Raw genomic sequence first — 21,203 nt, 5'->3', positions numbered from 1 at the left:
ATATCAGCACAAATTGTTACTATTTATAAACATTTCAGAGAGATTTTATTCCATTTTCTTGGGAGAGAAAAATCTCTCATAATTTTCTGTACAGAGCAGTTTTAGAGACTTGACTAGACCATAAAGAGTCAACTTCATCCACTCAATTTTCTGCAAGAACAGAAGAAGCTGTAAACAAACAGGCCGTTTCGAAAAGGAATAGGTACATTCAAAAATAAAAATTTCAAAGAGGAATGTATTGCCTAATGGGATGTTACCAGGTCTCTGTGGATAAAGCTGTTCCTTTCCAGGTACTCCATTCCCTCACATACATCTTGGCACATAGTAAGCAGAGTGTCTCTACTCAAAACTCCCCGTTTTTGTCTCAGGTAATTGAGAAGGCAGCCATGCTCCATGAACTCTGTCACAATGTAAATGGGCCTCTGTTGTGTGCACACACCATACAGCTGAACTAGTTTAGGATGTGTTAGCTTCCTGAAAAGATTGAGATCATGTCGTTATTACTTCCTCCACCCAGTGCGATTTCTCCAGCACACAAAACTGCAGAAATACCACCTCCCCCAGAGTTTATTTATAATCAGTATACAGCATCAGAGGCCTAGGAGTGGAAATCAAAGTGCCAACCACACAACTCACATCATTACTTTAGCTTCTTCAATGAAGTCCTCTTCATACATGGCACCTTCCCGAATTGCCTTGATGGCCACTTTGTACTGTGCCCGCCACTTCCCGAGGCGCACCACGCCAAACAGACCGCTCCCCAGCTCTCTCATGAATGTCAGTTCTGAGGGATTAATCTCCCATTTCTCTATAAACCAGAACAAATTAACAACAGTTAAGGAAACTACTGAGCTGGCAGAGGATAAGGAAGAGGAAAGAGAAACTGGATTAGTAGCAAATTAAGGAATTTAGGTAGAAAATGTCTGAGAATTAACATGAAAACTGAATACTTCTGTATATCACAAAACAAACTTTTAGGTGGATGTGACCTTTAAGCTACTCCTCACTAACAAAGAAGTCAAAATTCAAACTTTCCTGAGGCCAGTAATTACATACTGATACTATCAGATTTGATTTCAACAAAATGCCACCACAAAGTTGTGCCAACGCATAGAGGTTGCTCACATCACCACGCTTGAAACATGGCTATTCCAAATTTATCTTTTAAAACAGTAACCCCTCAACAAAGATCAAACGGTCAAGTTTGAGTCAGAAGGCTGAAGACTAATGAAGGAAACAAAGGCACAGCTCTCTAATATGGCAGAACTCAAGATATCCATGGCAGAAAGCATGGAGGAAAATACCAAATACATGGTGCCTTTGCATGCTGATACTCTGTGCAAGGGTCTTGAAAGTACAGCTTGGACCAGTGTATATTCATATAGCCAATCACAGCACAGAATCAGATCTTTTCAAAACGTTTAGAAAGTATTGTAGCATCTCAGCATTCATAAAATTATTAGAAGAAGTGTAGATGAACATAACAGGCAATCACCATAGCTGAATCCTGCCGTTGTTGGTGCCGTTGTCCTCTTTGGGGTCACTGGGTAACGCAGCCTGGTAACGAGACCTGAGGGTCAATGATAATTCAAGAGACAGTTTACTTCTGAAACAGCACCAGGCAGCAACTCAGCCTCTCGTTCACTGCAGACTCCAATTAAGAATATGTAGAAAAATCAGTTATAATAAATGAAAAGCAGGAGTATGTTTTTGGGGTATATTTTCCACAATGTCATCAGGAAATGCTGGGCCATCTGAGTTTGATGTAAAGATCTGGAAATCATAGCTCGAGTGACATTTATGCACAGAACAGACTTGGAAAAAAGAAGTATTAGTATCTGTGCCTTGAACCCAATTCCTATACTCTCCCCATTCCATCATACAGTGGGCAGAGACCAGCATCAGCCACCAGATATGGATCTGGAGTAGGGATTTTCTAAGCAACACATTACTGTTCTCCTCAATTGCTCAACTCCTCAACTGTTTGCTGTATGGGAAGGTTAGATTATTTCAAGTGGCAATGACCAGCAGGTAAAAAGGTAGGGCCTGGAGAGTGTTCTGTGGAGGTACAATCCCTATCCATCTACTGTGGGTTACAGGCAGGTGATAGAAGCACTATGTAGAGCTAAGGGTCAATTTTTCCTGACTTGATACAATTATTCTTCTGTTACTCTGGGGAAATAACATTTTATACATCATATATATATTTATATACACACAAAACCTTTCAAATTACTGTTATTATTGAAATAATGTGGAACTGCAGTGTTTCATGACTTCCTGAAAAGGAAGGATCCACAAAACCCCCCAAAATTTCATTAAAACAATAAAATGTCTCAAACTCCTTTTCAAATCAACCTTAAGTGATAGAAAGAATCCAATCCATCTACCTGCTGCATTATGGCTGTGATACTCAATTATTTCTGGAATGGAGTTAAAGAGATGTTTTTCTGCAAGATAGTACTGTTTTGGTGATGTCACTGTTTCTTTTATATGATAGTGTCTTATTCCTGATGAACCTTCCCTGGAAAAAAGATAACAACAATAACAGTTAGTAATAATATCATGTCATTTGTGGTGAATTTTTTAAGAGGAGCACATTGACAAGAAAAAGTAAACTGAAAGGGAGATGCAGAGTACCACATGTTCTGGGAACAGCTTGAATATCAAATATCCTAAGCACTGGCAACTTGCCCTCATCTCAGTGATGAAATCAAGTTGAATATTAACCCAGAAAAGGTTAATTTTCAGCCCAGTGAGCTCCCCAGTCCAGCTCACACATGCAGACACAAATGCAGGCTGGCAGGAGAGAAGAGACCAAATGGGGTGGAAGAGCAAAACCTCTTCCCTTGGGTGGGGGTTAGGGTCTACACTGGATTAAACCAAATGGGAGCTAACCATGGAGTGGAGAAACTGCTTTTTCTATCAGCAGCTCTTGTTTCCTTATTGAGCCTTCTCCTGGCTTTCCTCCAGCCAATGAATTTGGATACAGATACAAATGGATTCAGATGAGACAAGGTGTGCAGAGAAACTACAGAAACTCACCCTCCAAATTTTGTGTAAAGGGAAACAGTATACAGGCCAGGCTGACTGGAGTCTCTCACCACAAAACCACCTTCTTTATCCTAAAACACAAGCACATTGCCAGTTTTGAGCAACTGGTTTTAAGCTACATGATTCTTTCACTTGGTTCCAGGATATGCACTTGCCAAAATATGCCTGTGCTTTAACTCAAAAAGGTATTTAAAGTGAATTTCACAGTAGACACTGTAAGGGTGATGTGCTCACCTCATTTCTGAGGAGCTGCTCTGCCTTGCTTCTGTTCAGGTTTCGGCTGTACCACCTGCAACACAACATCAGTAAATAAAACTTCCCCAAGGTGCATGATTTACCTAAAAAGCTTTAAGCAAAGTATTATGAAATTAGAGATTAAATAATTTTATGATAAATGAAGATCAAGAATTGAACATTTATAACATGCAAAAGTAAGTCTCTACTACACTGTGCAGTTGTCGCATAAAAAAGCCCTGAAATAAATCCATGGAGATCCCACAGAAGCCCATAAAACTCAGGGAACTGATGTAAGTTTGTGGAAAAAAACACTTGTCAAACACATCCAGGCTGATGGCAGTAGTTGCTGTGAAGAGCAGCCCAAGGGGAGGGCTGGCAGCCCTGGGGAAGCAGCTGCCTGCACACCAGTCAAACCACCCGGGGAGCTGGCTGTCAGACTGCTCTGTCATTCAGTATCTCCAAACCCCGGGCTCCCAGGGAGGACCCAGCTAGCAAAGGGGAGGCTGAAACTCTGAATTAAGTGTCATGGCTGCACACCTCTGAGCTCTGTGCTGCATGGGCAGCTTAAAGCAGCTACAGAAGCACCGGCATGTCAGCCAGTCACAGAGAATAATAAAAAAAGGAAAAGCAGGCAGTTTGCAAATGGTGTGGTGCAGTTGCTTTGAGCTACGCTGTTATTTCAGTAACCAAGCAGGGAAGTGGCACAGCAGCCTTTAATCAGATTCTGCCTGTTCTGGAGACAGTGGTTTCTTGCAGTTGGTACATGACCTGGAGTAATGCTCCCTGGACTACGCAGAGACTCAGAAGTCTGGCCCCAAGGTGGTAAAAGCACAAAGTGGCTGGACCAGATAAGGCAGTCCAGTTCCTTCCTTCCCTTTCTGCCAGCCCTGCAGCCCAGCCCAGAGCTGAGCAGAGCTCTTAGCAAGAGTTTCTAAGATGAGAAAGCAACAAATAATTCCCTCTAGTCAAGCTAAGGGCAAAATCCCAGATGAAATTCTGCCTTCTGACAAACCACAGCAAGTAGGAGCCATATGTATCTGAGAGTAAAGTTTTGGAGCTACTAATGTAGCTTTGAAATTTGGTTTTATTTATTATTTTCTTACAACTCCATTTTATCTAAAAGTCATTAAGTATGTCCTATATTCTCAGGCACAACAGTTTATCCTATAATGATGTTTGAATATCAAGAACAGGTTATCATGTTAATTTTTACCCTGATGTTCTTAAATAAGTTCTCCCTAATTAAACATCAACTGGAAAAAGCATTTGAAAAAAAAAAAAAAAAAGCTAGACATTTATAGCTGTTAAGTTACATGTGTACATTGAAACCTGAAATGCATCAAATTACATATTTTCTTGAAAACTAGAGCTTCCAAAATAGCCAATCTTTTATGTTTATTTGGAGTGATTTCAACTGTTTTCTCCTCTACTGTTTCCTGCTACAAACTTTGGACAGATATGTCACTTTACTACTAAAATAACATTTAGAACACTTAAAATGGGTAAATTTCCTTCAAAGTTTCTCTTTGTCTACCAGATAATTAAGAGGGGCTTTTTTGCTTTAACCATGATAGCCTAAATACTACATGCCTGATGCTTGTCTCGCTGACTTGACTCTACATTATAAATCCCAGCATAATCAGTGAGGAGAATCTGAAAAAATATATGCCTATTTCAGTTGTTTAAGTTTAACCTCTTGGTGCTACCGTATGTGAACAGTTGCTTTCAAAATGCTAAAAAATACATTGCCATTCTTGAAGCATAGGTTTCATTTCATGATATTCCAGATTTTAATTCAAGCATTCACTTACTCATACTGATCAAGGTTGTTGGACTTCTTTCCTGTTACATAGTTGCTTGGAATATATCCTTGTTTTCTAAAAAAAATATAGAATATATCATCTGAGTGAAAACATGTAAAATTGCACGCCTAGAAGACAGTTGCTTCTTTTTGCTAATTACCAGAGGTCTCTCGATGTAATTTATTAATTACTGACTCACCCACTCTACTACTGGTTATTCAGAAACTAATTTTCCACATCAGCATTTCCACATTAATTTTCAGTGTCCCTAGAAAAGTGTCACAGGCAGCAGAAGTGTCCAAGAAAACCAGCAGAAGGGGTGAAGGTGAGTAACCCTCTGCTGCTCTGTCACTCTTCTGCACTCAGAAGTCTCAGTCAGTCAGGGGAAATATGTGTGGAGCCTGACACAGCCTGATAACTCACAATTACCCATAACATATGGCAACAGGAACCTGATAAATATTGAAATATGGAAACTTTCATCTTTGAAACTGCAGGGAAAATTCTAATACAGGGAATGTGAAGTTGTAGTCATTAGAGCATCTCACTGCAATTCTCTCTCAACTTATTCAAAGATTGTCTCTAATGATCCAGCTATTAAGTAAAATGATGATTATTCAAGTCTGGAAGTCAGAGCCTGCTGAGCTAAATGTTAACCATATTGCTCCCTAATGAGATGTTCCCCAGGGAAGTGGGAATACTTTACCAGTCTAGTGAGGTTTTAAAGGATGGCTGGTGCTTTAATTGGGGAACTATAAAATTAGAAAGTAAACATAATTGGAAAGGCTTCGAGTTCTGCAACTGTCTTTGCACTTGGGTCCCACAATCTGTCTATCAAGTACTGCACTTTCAAAAATTGGATTCTGAGTGAGAATATATGGATGAGATTTCAGAGCCTGGGCCTAATGTAGGGTCTAATGCAGTTATTTGTTGACACTTAGTAAATATGAACTTCTACAATATAAAAATAGACTTATGAACTTCATAACAAAAAATAGGAATAACAAAAAAAGGAACTAATTTTTACCCGTATTTGTCTCTTGCCTTCCACCAATGAATGTCGTTTTTCTCAATTACTGTATATTCTTCACCTTTCTCTAATCTTAAATCATGGTGTTCTGTAGGTTCAAAGTCATACATTGCTACCACAATCTCCTCCTCTTCATTCCCATTTTCTTCAACTGGAGGAACAGGTGGTGGAGGTCTTCGCTGAAAACACAATGTTATGAAATTACCATCCCACGCTGCTCCATCTTCCTGCCCCATTTACCCTTATCATCACACCACTGCATCCTGGAGGCAAAAGCTGAGCTAGTCCTGTGGTGGCCTGGGGGGCAGCTGGGCTCTGTGGCAGCAAACCACGCAGGTACTATCCATGGGGTTGGTTTGTGCTGCAGCCTTGCAGCTGCCAGTAAAGAGCAAAGCTGGCTAGCATTTGCTTTTTGCCCACATCTTCCACCAGCAGTATAGATACAGCTAAATTTCAGTGGGATTTTTTTTCACCCTGAGATGATGCCCATTGATGCATCCAGAAATAGACCTTTGCTCCAGGACATAGCAAGTAATTTGAGAAAAAATACTTTTTCAAAAAGCAGTAATTATCTATTCAATATTTTAAAGATTCTACCTACCGCACTTTTTTCTGGCATCGAAGAGGACAATCTCATTACATCTAGAAACAAAGCACAGGAGAGGATTTATGCCTATTCTTTTAGCTATAAATTTTAAAATGAAATAAAAGGGTTAAATTTCAGATTGGGCTTGAACAAGTATGGCTTAGAAATTCAGAAAGCAAAGACAACTCCAATTAAGCTATAGGAAAAATGATTACATATTCTTGCCAAAACATCCTACATCAGCCAGCAGGTTACATTGACCACAGACTTGGCAACATCTACGCCATACCAGACCATGCCACAGAGAGCTCTGAACCAGCCCTCAGATGCAAAAAATTATGAGAAATAAAAATGGATCAAGACAAACAAGGCGTAAGAAAATGAAGCTGTGTTCTTGTCAGCATGATGATCTAAAAGTCTGTCAGTATTAACATCTGCCCTTTTAAAAAACGTAAGCCCCTGAACCCTGCCTTGCTAAATAATGCATAACAGTTGTATGTATTTTCTTAGTACATCTCTCAGATCCAAAATTATTTTTCTCCTGCACTATTTTTTTCACGCATTTAAAAGGTTGAGCTATAGGTCATGCTTTTCATTTTGCTGAATCAGCCATGAGCCCCTGTTTATTCTTCAAGTCTTCTAATGCTACTAAATCCCCAGGTCCCCCTGATTGCCTCTACAGACATAAGAAATCATTGGGTGCCACAGATTTTCCTGGGAGATAAGCAATGGCTCAATTTCTTTCTGTACTATGGAATTTTCCTTAAATCAAGGACTGAATAATTACTAGCTCCTTTGTTGGTCAATATTTCAGTGCCACAGCAATGCACACTACAGCATCCACTGCTGAATCAGCAGAACCTGCAATCTGGAGGCTGGAAGATGCAGTGCCTGCACAAGTCACAGCTCATCCAGGTTCAGCACAGGGACATTTACAAACCTCTGAGGAAATTCAGTCCAGTGTCTGTAAATATATTAAACTTTCTTGTATCATTTTCACCTTGGTGTAGGAACACTGAATGCAATGCAGTTATTATTCTCTGGATATGCAGAGGTTTTAATAAATAACTGAAGAGCTGGCAAGATTTGTAGCTGAATCTTTTTCACCATAAGGTTTCAGCCTCAGTCTGAGGTAAACACTTGGTCAAATGGGTCAAGTCTCAAATGGGAGAAAAAAACCAAATTAAATTCAGCAACTTCAATAATTCCTTTCAGATTTATCTAAACTTTTTTTTTTTTTTTTTTTTTTTGCAAGGATATTTTGCTGGCTTTTCTATTTTTTACAGAATGCTTGGTAATTATTTTTTACTTACTTTAGGCACAGTATCAATGCTTGACTCTGCTCTATAAATTTGCCTAAAAACCAAGGCATTCAGATGTGATGACAGAATCATACAAAAAAGCAGAAAAATTTGCCAGAAGAACTTTGTAAGAAAACATATGTACTTACTGTTTTCAAAAAGACAATATTTTTCACAGCCAGGTGCTAATTTTTCTGTCTGTCTGCAGCATTGATAAATTCCCTCTGTCCAGAATTTAGGATGATATTTTACCATTATATTGCTGTTATTCTTTATTTCTACAAGAAGAAAAAGAGCAAAAAGTCTGCAAGAGGGTAATTTTTAATACATATTACATATCTTTGACATGAGACATAATCTTTGCTTGCCCTTACTTTAGCACAGCTTCTCTTCTTGCAAGTTTACATGGAGGTGATACAACAATCATAGAGGATATATATATAAGGTAATAACTTTATTCCAGAAGGGTGTGCCATACTCCCCCCTACACCAACCATCCTAGCAGGGGTTTGTTGCATCAGTGAAAGGAGACCCTGCACCACTGGGATCAGTCAGGCAGCTGTGTAGGCTTTGGGAGCTCTGCCTCCCGTTTTGCTGCTGCTGCAAGTGACTCAAATTCATCTACAAACAGTGTTCTGGAGGGAAAGACAGCTCATATTTATCTCTGTTCTGTGGCACAATTCATCATTTTGGCCTGGAAGGCTCCTTAACCCATGCTATGGGCTTGCTGAGTTTCAGAGGTCACTCCTTGCCCTCTGACCCCAGCCCAAAAATAATTTCTTATTACTTTACCTGTAATTAATGTGAGCATCTGATGCTGAGAGAGGCATTAAGAGGCAAATAAAAAAAAACCCTTTATTCACTGTGAAAGCAACTATCTGATCACATCTCAGCAGAGATACCTCCTATCATTTTACATCAGCTTAAGGCCCACAATGTTGTCTAGCTACATCCAAACAAAACTTTTCAGTGATGCCATCAACTAGCTTGGATAAACTTTTTAACTCATTGTGCAAAAGCAGAGTCAAATTCTGATTGCAGCTGCACTTCACAAAATCAAAATAGATCAGTCTGAGTATTTGAGGCTCTCAGTACCTGTTACCACACCCTGTGTATGCAAGTGATGAGCTGGCCCAATAAAAAATTAAAATTGGTAGATTTGTAATTTGTTGCGGGTTGATGCTAGCCAGAAGCTAAGCACCCATGCAGGCACTCACCCACTCCCACAACCTAGTGGGATGGGGGAATAGAAAGAACAAGAGATAAAAACTTTTGGCTTGAGATAAAACCAGTTTAATAACCAAAAGAGAGAAAAAAAGAACCCAGAAGTAATGTAAAGTAAATCACTCACCATCTCCCACAAGCAGACCAATGCTCAGCCAGCCCCTGTGCAGTGGCCAGTAGGGAAGGGAAAAAAACCCTAATCTCTGTCTTCCTCTACCCCAGATTTTTTTGCTGAGCACAACTTTATATGGAATATCCCTTTGGCCAGTCCAGGCTTGCTGTCCTGGCTGTGTCACCTCCCAGCCTCTTGTCCACCCCCAGTCTGTGGGGGCAGAAGAGGAAAAAGGCAAATCCTCCATGCTGTGCAAGCACTGCTCAGCAGCAACCACTGCTATGTTTTTAATACTGTTTTGGCCACGAATCCAAAACACAGCACCAAGTTAACTCCAATCCATGCAGACAGCTCAAGCACAGGTATCTGCCTATGTTAGAGTTTAAGCATAAGTATAAGCAACTCCCATTACCTTCTTTCAGGTTCCTCACCCACTGATCCCGGCTTTGTGCACTCGGTGCAAAAATATAAAGTGTATTAGCATCATATACAACCTGGAGGGGAGAAAAGAAATCATCAAAATACATTCACCTCATAATGTTAATTCATTTCTTCTTAAAGAAACAGAATAAGACAAATGACTGTTACATTTTGCAAAATGAGTGTATTCAGGCACAAAATGCAGAAACTGGGAAAGGTTAATAAGGTGTATTATGCCAATATGATGTTTTCAGGAAAATTGGGAAGAATTTTGTAGTGGTATATTATCTTGTCAGCATTCCTTAAAACGCTTGCTTCATACTTTGCTTTGTTCATTCTTCACTGTGTTTTTTCTAGAAACGGGTCAATTTAATGAATAAAAGCTACTTTGTAATCAGACATTCTCCCAGCTGAGTCAGTATTGCTCTAGAGTGACTCTTCTTTATTTCTCCACTTCTTGTATTAGCAGAAAAAGAGTATTGCTCTGGCAAAAATGGATCAGAGTCACTGCTGTCCCCTCCAGCAGTGGAATTCCTCTTCACTCCAACCATTCCCTCTATAGTAAGGAGGCACAGCATCCAACCTCCATATTTTTCTTTTCCCCTCTAAGCATTTTTTTTCTGTTTTCATTTCCATTCAATTCACAATGAAACAGGAAAAAAAAAAGCAACAAGATTTATTTTGATTTCCTTATTCCTATATAATTTCATGGTAATTAGATTCAATTTAATGTGAAAGAATGAAGAAGGGAAATTGGGCTGTCAGCTCGCTTGTTCCAGCAGAACAGGGCAGGGCAATTTCCAGTCAAAATTCAAGCTGAGAGGATGAGGAAAAGAAAATGACCAAGTGTCTGTGGCCCAACTCCCAAGGGAAGGGACTGCAAGGGCAGCAGAGCTCGCTGGGGATGTGTTGTAACCACTGATCCTGAATTACCTCCCACCAGCCCAAAAGAGACAGGGAATGTGCTCATTCTTTGGAACTGACAGTAATTTTAAGGGCAGTTATGTCCAAATGACTTGGTGTTGTTGAAAAGATCACTGTAATTTATATATTTTGTATTTAAAAAACATACCTGAAAAGGATATTTATTTTGACATGGAATAATACCATCACTTTTTACAACTTCGACACATTTAATCCTTGAAATATCCACAGATCCTTTTCTGTACTTTTTCTATAAGAGAAAAGAAAAAAAATTGTAAAAAGATAACCAATTTATCTAATTCTCTTTTTTTTCAGCAGAGACATCTTGATTTTTTTCCCACTTATAACAGTGACTTCACTTTATGTGATTTTAACCTGAGAAGTTGTCTGAAAACTGAGAGTAGAAAGAGCTGCACTTGTGAAAATGCACTGAGTACAGTAAATTTGCTTAGTGAAAAGTACCAATTCTTTATATAGAAAGTTTCCAATCAGATGTGATTGTAGGTTTAGTATACTCTTCTTTACAAAAAATAACTTGAGAAAAAATAAGTGCTTCCCCCTTGCTGAGTTTATGATTAAAATTGGTCTCGTCTCATCTGCTTCCTTGTTCTGTTGCTGAAGTGCTCCCACCATTTGGAGGCTTCTGCTGTGTTCCACTAAGGTTCCAGAGAAATTTGGATGCTACACAGGCAACACAAGTCCCTGATGAGACAGAAAGCAGAAGATACAAGTGTAACCCTGGACCAAAGTGGGCTCTGTATTGAAGGAACTTCTTTGAACAAGGCTAGCAGAAGCCCGGAGAAGCAAAGTCAAAAGCACAGACTAAATCTGAGATTTAGTCACCAACACTGATAATTATGAGCATTTTAAAGAAGGCAGAGGTGCTCAGCAGGTGCTGCACAGTGCATGGAAGGACAGTGTAGTTCAACACTCTGGAGAGGCAGCCCCTTGGAAGAACAGCTGATCATGACAGGCAGGTGTACTGGGCTTTAGTCTATAATGAAATCCACAGAAAGACAGTATAGTGCCACCTCTCTCTTTGGTTGTTTTTGGGACAGCCATATCTCTAATAGGAGAGGAAGTTTCTACTGGAATCCAGAACAAAACAAAAGCAGTAGCAGCTCATGGCTGGTACTGAATAAAAACACATTAAAAAAAATTTGATTTGCCAAGCACATCCAGAATATCCAGTCCAGAGTGCATCTTGTGAAACACTGACACTGTTCACACAATGTGGAAATAATTAGCAATTACTGAATTATTTGAGATATGCCAGTCCTTACTCAGCTCCTCTTTTGGGGATGGAAATTTTAGCCCAAATAGCAGAAGTCTGGTACAATCACAAGCAACTGAAAACACAGTCTTGTAAATAGAAGCAAAGAATAACTTGAAATACAGCAGTTAGGATTCCATCACCCCAGAAACACTACAGGTAACTACCCATGAAGTTTCATCAGCACTTAAAATGCATATAGCACTCTGAATCTTACGTAGATTAGTGCAGAGAAAACATGGATAAAGAATTGATGTACATCATGGTCAGCATCAGCAAGAATGACAAGGGATAAGTTCAGATAAAGCAGCAACTGCTATTTTTTTACCAGAAAAACCAACACACACAAGAGAGGTGGGTTTTTTAAGGGAAATGTATGGGGGAATTAGGCACTTTAACCAACCATAAAGAAAAAAAGTAAATCATAAACATTACCGTGAGTTGTACTACAAAGATTTATCAAGTAACGCTGAAAAATAATTTTGTATGCAACCCTGGAATTTTTTACCAAAAAATCATTTTAAGTTTTCTGTTTATTTTATTTTGGTCACTTCCAAACTCAAGATATTCTATCGTAACCCCTTACTTGAACATTGACTCCCTAAACAAAAACATACATTCATGCAAAAGCCAAAAGTTGTTACTGAAAATCTACACCCCTTGGCAGGGCAGGCAGTACTGCCTCTCCCTCCCCTTGTCACTGAGTGACTGAATTGGCAGTTTCAGGGCTGCCAGGTTAGCCAAGACAGAACAGGAGGGTCCAAACGAGATCAGCCTTTTCATGAGCCCCAGAATTCAACACCCCACACACCTGTGCTGAAGACACTTCTCCAGACGTCGTTCTTGCACAACAGGCAAAGGAGAAGAAACACTTACCACTCCCCTAACTTATCTACCTTGCTTTCTGTGTCCAGAGGGGTGCTTGGATCCCACCTGCTGGTTAACTGAGGTTGCAGGACAGACAGACAATACACCTTGTATCCAGAATCACAGAAATCCCTTAGAGGAAGACACTATTATTTTATCTTGAATCACCCTCCTCCTGGGCTCAGAGATTTTCATGCCAATTCTGGCATTCAGGGAGCTCATTCAGAGGACACTGACAGGAGGACAAAGGACAGGAATCCAACTAGATAACCATTTGGGGGAAAAACATAAAGGAAATCCCCTGATATACAGCACATCATTCTAGTAATTGTATTTCCTAAGTCATACCTTTGTATGCTTTCTTGATTTAGGGCGGCTCAGTTTGCTTCACCACAAGATGCTAAATTAAGCTAACACAAAGCTGACCCACCTTACAAGGCAATCCACCTTATTAAACTTAATGTCAGGGAAGATTCTTCTGTTTTTGTGTATTTTGTAGATTAAAAAAAATCCCTTGCACATGTGAAATTAAAAACAAACCTACAGCCCAAGACATTTTCAGATCACATCAGAAGCAAGCGCTAAGTGTGCAGTATTAATGCCAAGTGTGCAGCTCTGTTTTAGCTGACCATTACTCATTAATAAACTATGGTGCACAGAAGCAGGAAAAATGACTCAAGAAAAATGCTAAAAAGACACTGCAATTCCTCTCTCCTCCCTACCTAAATGAGTTCCCTTTATAATAATAGGACATCTTGCATACCATAACTGTGTTGCATTTATTTGACAGACAGGGCTCTATGGGCTCTACATCCAGCTGTACAGCAGACATGAAATGCAGAATCAAGGCAGAGCTCAAGCCCTGAAGCAGCTGGGAAGTAGAGATGCAGGCATGAGCAAGCCCTGAGAAATTCAACCATAACCAGTCTTTCCAACAAGAAAAGCTACAAAGAGACAAAATTAATACAATGGCTGATCATGCAATGCCAAAGTGTAGGAAGCAGAGGGACATTTCTAAAGATCCTTTTTTTTTGAGGTGGAAGATGGCTAACAGAATAGAAAAAAGTTAAATTTATTGTAGAAGTAGCAGTATTTTACCAGAACATTCATGCATGCTCTCTGAATGGGATACAAGTATTCACAGAGGATTTGGAAGAATCACAGGTCAGTGAAACAAAGGGACCTATCAAACCTGGTCCACTCTATAAAGATAGACATATGCCTCTAGAGGGAGGCCTATAGAAGCAAATATGGTTAGAACAGTAATAAAGGTATAAAAATACTAAATCCCAATAAGGAAAACCTAAAATAGGTAAAATATGTACTTCAAAGTCACATTAAAGGCTGGGGTTTTGGTGTGGTTTTTTTTAATGTATCTTCTTGCTGAAAATAATAAAAGGGAAGTGACTATACAGAAACTATTATACAAAGCTTTTCAAAATGCCATATATATTTCATATTTACCTATGTTTCAAAATATTGATTTACAGTTTTAGAAGTCCTGCTCCTTGCTCACAATGGGTATGGCCAAGCCTTGTTTCCATACAATCCACAAAGAATATGCTATTCCTCTTTATTTTAGCATATTAAACACTAATATGTAGAAGTCATATGACTAGACCTGTGTTGTCAGATATGGAACAAATATAGGATTACACAATTCCTTTAAAAAAATAATCTCAGAATAAATACAGCAAGACAAGAAATACCCAAGTGTTAGATGTGTACAATCAAAGAGCTGATCCTCTGTACACTTGGAATTACTCCTCTGCTAAATACAGAAGCTTTACAGCTACAGAAGCCTATATCCTCACTATCAGATGAAAATATTTCTTCAGTGTATTTCCTCTTTGCTGATGAACATATTGCACTGTTTACCCCCACAGAAGTATGTGTGTATGTGGGAGTGTTGAACAAAGGGCATTAGATTTGGAAGAAAAAAAGTCTCAATGAAAACATGCATAAGTCAGCCCAGCTTGCAGGAAATATCTAGATTTTTGTCTCTGCCATGCTCTCTCTTTCCTTGAGGTACATATTATTTCTTTCTTCCATGCCTACCCCCGTATAGGAAATCCTGAGGTCACCAGCATGTGACCCATGGAGCTTGTGTTCTCACAAGTGTAGCACATCACAACACTACTTTCATCTCCTTTTATGGAGTGGCTTTTCAACTTTGCAAAACCACAAAAAGCCTGGCTAAGCCAACACTGCCTACAGACAGCTGCTCTGATAGAATATGCTCCAGAGCCAAATGTATGGGTATTTTCATTTTTGGGTTCTTTGTAGGGAGGGAGGTTGGGTTTTTGAGTTTTGGGGTTTTGTTTCTTTTAATAGTATTGCCATTTATTAATAAATGCACTGACTGGATACTTCTGCAGTTCCCTGTTAAGGCAAGCAATTATGGATTATGTAAATATAATTACTGTAGCCAGGTGTTGGGTGGCCACATTTTCTATTCCTATATTTTCCAGTGTGTCAAATACATTGAAGAATACCCTTCTCCTTTCAAATTTTTAAAATTATTAAGAAAAGCAAGTATCAAGTATTTGTATTTACCTTTCGAAAGTGGCTAGAATTGATATGAAAAGCAAAAGTTAATTACTATTCTGATCTAGTCTGACCTGATCCAATATCTGTCTACAAGGAAGAATTTAAAGGGGAAAAAATACAAACATAATTAAGAAGAAGAAAGTTTTAAACCCTGTCTTGCAGATTAAGAAACTGAGAATCCATTACCATGGCCTGGCTGCTCAGCAGATGTCAATGACCAGCACTGGAGAGACTGAAAAGCACAAACATAAATTCTCTGTCCTAACCATGACTACAGTGCATTATTTGTAACTTACTCTTCTGCAATGGAGAGGCAGCCAGTAAAAGGTGCACCACTGCAGTTATGATACATTGCTGCAACCTCATAAAAGGACACATAATAAATCAGCCAGGTCTCCAACCATATCAGGCCTTAAATAACCTACAACCTTCAGTTGTCAAAATAACTGCTATACCTCTTCAGGTTCTTTCAGACAAGTCTTCTCTTCTTGGTTTTTTGTGAAGTCCATACATGCAGAGCTCTCAGTCTGCCCAGCCCAGCTGCTGCATTTCTGCCCTGTTTTGCCCTGCTCTGGCTGCTGGGTGCATTCAGCCCTAACTCAGGCTCCATGCTGTCTGAGCACCAGACAGCCTGAGCCACGCAGAGAGGAGAGCCCAAGTCCACAGGCATCACAGGCAAGCGACCAGAGCCCAAAACAGGATCTAAGAGGTCACTCAGCCAAGGCACTTGCGGCTTTAACTACTTTCTCAAGCTTCAGATGATGGGCTCCACAACTACAGGCCCCAGGTCCTGCTGGGGACAGCCTGACACTTGGCTACTTATTGCCATTCTGTATCTGAATATTTCAGCATTCCTGCCTTTTCTACTTGTCCACACTGAATTGCAGTCTAGGAAAAAAAAAAAAAAAAAAATTAAAAAGGCAAACTATTAAACCTACCACACACCTAATCTAATCCAAATATACCACATGGATTTCTAGACTTGTTTGTCAAAATACTTGCAGCTCCTTCAAGTTTTATTTCACCTGAGAACTCAACAAGCTTCTATTCCAACACCAGTATCAGCAGTGAAAATACTAAAAATGTAGAATAGGACATTCCATTCAAGACAGACTCTCAATCTGGAAACAAGCCACCGATGCCTATTCAACACAGTACCAGCTTCCCATGTGCTCTGCAATCAGATTTACACCAAGTTTACATAGGTAATTTCTAATGCTGACATATGAAAATGTCTCATTCAGCAGTGTCAAAGAACCCTTACTGGGATGAAAACACAGGATATCTGCTGCTCTCTGCTATCCACAAGACTTGTTACCTCAGAGCAGACAGAGCATAGATAAGTCTGAGATTATTTTGTTCTGTTTCTTTATTTTGCTTTGTTTCTTTGTTGGCTGATGTGCAATTTCTGCATCTTCCAGGTACCTTCAACAAGCCTGGTTTTTCCTGCATTTTCCTCTAAATTATCTTCATAGATTAAAGTTTCTCAGCTTCTCTTCTGCACACTTTTTAAAAACCTAGGCCTTCTCTAGCCTTGTCTATTTTCCAATTCTTCCTTCTTAAGACCTTTAAGACTCATCCACTCCTGTCTAGTCATAAGATAAATATTCTCATCCATGCCTTTTCTATATTTCAACAACTACAATCTATGCTTCTCAACTTCATCTACATTTCATTTGTTCCATTTCATAATAATCAAAATTCTTGTAGATAGTTACTGCAGATTCTCATTTTATAGCTGACTTTTCTTTCAGTAGATGTTATAGAAAACAGGAAATCACAACTACAACATAACCAACTTTTTTTTTTTTTTACAACTTAGATTTCTTTATGAATTGCCCTTTAGAAGTGAGCATTCCCATGCATCTGTAAAGCTGCTCCCATTCACATAAATATCTTCACATTTTGTCTCTAACTTGAACAGTTTTCATTCACAAGTACTTTAAGAAAGCTCTATCGTTACGACCTGTGACTTGGAACTAAAAAATTCTCTGTAAACCTACTGGTTTCAGAAGCATTGCAATACTGAATTGTGATTTCATTTATATAAAATAATTAAATCACCTATGCAATGACTAAGGAAATCCCATAAATCAGGGTCATTATTTTAAAAATAATAAAAATAAAGGATAAGCACTGTAGGAATAAACAACAGTAGAATGAATTAATCTGTTAAAAAAGAAAAGAAGCATAGCTTTTTGGAACTCTATAATGTTGTTGTGCTCTAAATGAAGTATTTGCACAATATTAGTGTTGCAATGAAGCTACACAATTTTACTCTGAAACCTACAGCTTCAGGGTGGGCCCCAGAGCTTTTATTTTTCCTTCCTTAAAATATCACCATTGTAATTTCAGTAGCTTCTGTCTCCTCTATATTCAAATCACAAGAACCAAACATAACCCTTACAGAAGGACCTTTTTTTCCTTAGGAAGAGACTTTCAAAATGAGCAACGCCCCAGAATATTCAAGTTTGTATTCTGCTTTTTTCATTTCTATCCTGGATGGTTTTTGTCAGTTGTAACAGTCCTGTTTACACAAGAAAGTTTTCACACAAGTCTGATCCTAATGGCAAATACTACTACTGCCACCGAAGACAAGAGCATTCTGCACCTCCTAAGTTCAGACTCTTGAACGTTTTTGCTCAGGGAACTATCTTTTGCCTTCTCTGTAGAAGCAAATGGTTTCTGCACACTAATAAATGGGTAACTGATGTGCCTACTCCAGTATCTTCTGTGCAGCAGTTCCAGAGCTAATGAGCATTGCAGCCCAAACTCTGCCACCTTCTCGTCCTCCCTTCTAACACTGCAGACTCCTGTGCACCCAAACACATGCAGGGTTACCACAGGAACCAGGATTTAGCCTATGGCTTTTGAAAATGCAGAATCCTATGTACACTATTTGTTGCTTTGAACTGTCATCCATACAGCAAACGTGAGCAAACAATAAAGATGCCAAAGCATAAAGAAATTTAATGTTCAAAAGCTCATAGTCAACTTCATATTCGTGGTCAGCGCAAGCAGCAGTGGGATGGAAAGGTTAATTCAAGCATGCTGTGCCCTGTGTGGGAGGACAGTAACCAAACCACACACAGCAGCACACTTTCAAACTAAAGAGTATCACTGATAAGCAAGCTGAGCAACAAAGAGAGAGAAATATCATGGTGAAAGGGAACATAGCACAGGTTCAACATATATGAGGATACTAACAGTCTACATATTGACAAGGATTTATAAAATTATGACCAGATCTGTGTCGCCTTTTGGAAGCACTACACTCATGAGGAACATCAACGTGATAGTTTTCAAACCAACAAACTAGCAGGACGTCTCACTTGCACAGACCAGCTCTTTTCAACTATTTTACTGGTGAGAAGTACTTTAACACCTACACTTACTCTCTTTCCTTCATCATGACGAATTTCCCTTGCCTAAAATGCCATCTGCAGCAAAAACCTGTAGTCTGGTGGCACTCCTAAGTTCAAGCGAGATGCCCTGCCAGTATTAGCTAACTGAAACTTGTGTGAAGCAGGTATTATTTGCTGTCATGGCTGTTCTGTAATGCAGCAGCAAGCCTGCTTCAGCTGAGGCCATCCATCTGCCCAGTTCAGAGACACCTTCTCACCGTGCACTGAGAAAGGCTTCACAGCACACAAGGCACACAAGGAGAAAGAGAATAAACCACGAGTATGTGGTGGCCAATCCTGATGGACACAGTGGCTTGGATGCTATTTTTGTGTGCTCTAGCCTGTTGGCTAACTCAAGAGGAATAAGTGATGCTGCTCTTTGCAGCTGTCCTGCAAAGGAGTGTGGGGGGCACTTGAACTGGGCAACACCAGCCATCAGGCATGCTGGTAAAATGAGTCCTCCTTTCCACTGTCCAGCTGATATTTACTGAAGTGTCTAAAATTGCAGTGGACTGCTAGATAAACACTTAAGGTTTGATTTTCCAGAGACAAATGAAAGTGTGAATGCACTGATCCTTTGAAAATAAACTCCAGGGAATTTTAAGTTGAATATTCAAGATATGAGCTCACTTTTGACAGAAAATGGCTAAACATACCTAGGGCCACACATATGTGGTGTTATTTCCACAAATGCCTCCTTGGAATTCAAACCTACATTCCATTCAAGATAAAATTAGCAATTTGTCATACTAAAACTTCAGCTAAACTTTTGCTGGTCAAAAATACAGAAAGCCATTCCAAATGAGATCTTTTTTTAATCACTGCATGAAATATTTGATTTTTTAAACAAGTCAGTTAATTTCAAAATTGCTTAAATTTGCTTATCAATTTGATACTGACTAGTATGTTTTGATTTCTTGGAAGAAAATAGTTCAGGAAAATCACCAGAAGCACACCTGAAGTATTATGCTGAGTTTTCAAACCACACAAAATTGAAAAGAGATTTCCTAATAAAATATTTCATGCTCATGTTTCCTCATTCAAAACAAACAAACACTGCCTTTGCTATACAACCAGATTATCCAGCGAAGTTGCACTACAATCCATTACTCCAGCTGACACCAGTAAGAATAGTGCAGCAGTCCTCAAGAACAAGGGCTAGTTTGTGAAAAAATACCTACCACCTCCCACTTTCAAACTAGTTACTACCATCTATATAAATGTGTTTAAAGCTGGCTTGGTTAAGTCACAATACATGTTTGAGAATACTGTACATATCTTAAGTCTTTCTGACTGTACAGCAAGATGTACTTTATAGTACATCTCTATACTCAGAATAGGAAGATATTTTACATCTTCCCTACTTTTATACATTCATGACCATCCACAGCATTCTGTGCTTGGAGACCAATGCAGTTATATCTTACTACAGTGAATTTTTGTCTTCATTGTAAATGGACCATATCACATTCAGATTTCAATAGTCACTTTTGCAACATTAGGAGAAAATACTCTTTCCAACAATGACAGCCAAGAAACTATTAAGAGCTTAAAGAAAAACATTAGCTCAGCTTTTTATTTGCTTATAATCATTGTTAGTCCAATACTGCACAATAGTGCAATGATGCCATTTCCCCAACAGCTACACTTACTAGTTCTCAGAATTTATGACCAAGAAAAAAAAGACAAAACCAGAACACATCCCAGCTTAAACAGAATATTCCTCTTTTCTGACATTAAAAAATCTATCTCCATGATACTTAAGGCACATCAGCTCCTGATATATTTTTATTTTCAAGCTTCTTAACATCCATCTTTTTAACAAACCTAAAGGTGATACTTCTTCCACATTTTTTATCCAACAGCATAATGCCCAGAAGGTAATCAGTAAAAGCCAAGGTCCTATTAGCTTCCTATGCAAAGTAAGTTTCCTGTGATATTAATTGCAATTGTAGAGCTTTGCACAGGTGACCCAAACCAGGATTCTCCTTCCTCAGGCTTCTGTGTTTTGAAACCAGTCTTGAAATGCAGCCTCATCACTGATTCTGTAGCTATGCTCCATCAATAGTTCACACACTTGCTCCATGACTTACAGCAGAGCAATATCTTTAAGTAAAAAAAAACCTGTATTTCTCCTTCTCATGGCAGCAGTGCAGTTCCAGCTTCACTGTGGGCATGCACTGTCATTGTACCATGACAGGGGGCCTGATCTACTTGAAAGTACATATAGAAAGATTTAAACCAGTAATGAGCAAGCTAAAGCAAAATTTTAGCCTGTTGCTAGTAGTCATATTTAGGAGAATTATTGCTCCAATTTACTGCTCCAAGTAAGGTATATGGAACTTTTTCCATACATAGGACAGGAAAAAACAGAGAAGTGTGGCGTCTATAATGTGTCATTTCTGGTCAAAGAGCAAGT

General features: G+C 39.1%; 1 protein-coding gene across 1 annotated transcript in view; it reads right to left on the bottom strand.

Moving 5' to 3' along the window:
* TEC (tec protein tyrosine kinase) overlaps window positions 1–21,203 on the bottom strand; it is a 43,838-nt gene that overhangs the window by 3,628 nt on the left and 19,007 nt on the right. The window contains exons 3-14 of the mRNA XM_053976474.1: window positions 10,839–10,940; window positions 9,759–9,840; window positions 8,160–8,288; window positions 6,725–6,765; window positions 6,121–6,302; window positions 5,103–5,168; window positions 3,289–3,343; window positions 3,046–3,125; window positions 2,391–2,524; window positions 1,496–1,570; window positions 637–808; window positions 258–474 (exon numbers count right to left, since the gene is read on the bottom strand). Coding sequence (XP_053832449.1) covers window positions 258–474; window positions 637–808; window positions 1,496–1,570; window positions 2,391–2,524; window positions 3,046–3,125; window positions 3,289–3,343; window positions 5,103–5,168; window positions 6,121–6,302; window positions 6,725–6,765; window positions 8,160–8,288; window positions 9,759–9,840; window positions 10,839–10,940 — 1,335 coding nt within the window. The remainder of the gene's footprint in view (window positions 1–257; window positions 475–636; window positions 809–1,495; window positions 1,571–2,390; window positions 2,525–3,045; window positions 3,126–3,288; window positions 3,344–5,102; window positions 5,169–6,120; window positions 6,303–6,724; window positions 6,766–8,159; window positions 8,289–9,758; window positions 9,841–10,838; window positions 10,941–21,203) is intronic.

The sequence above is a fragment of the Vidua macroura genome, chromosome 4 (assembly GCF_024509145.1).
Source record: "Vidua macroura isolate BioBank_ID:100142 chromosome 4, ASM2450914v1, whole genome shotgun sequence".
Taxonomy (NCBI): Eukaryota; Metazoa; Chordata; class Aves; order Passeriformes; family Viduidae; genus Vidua; species Vidua macroura.
This window is presented reverse-complemented; position numbering and strand designations above follow the sequence as displayed.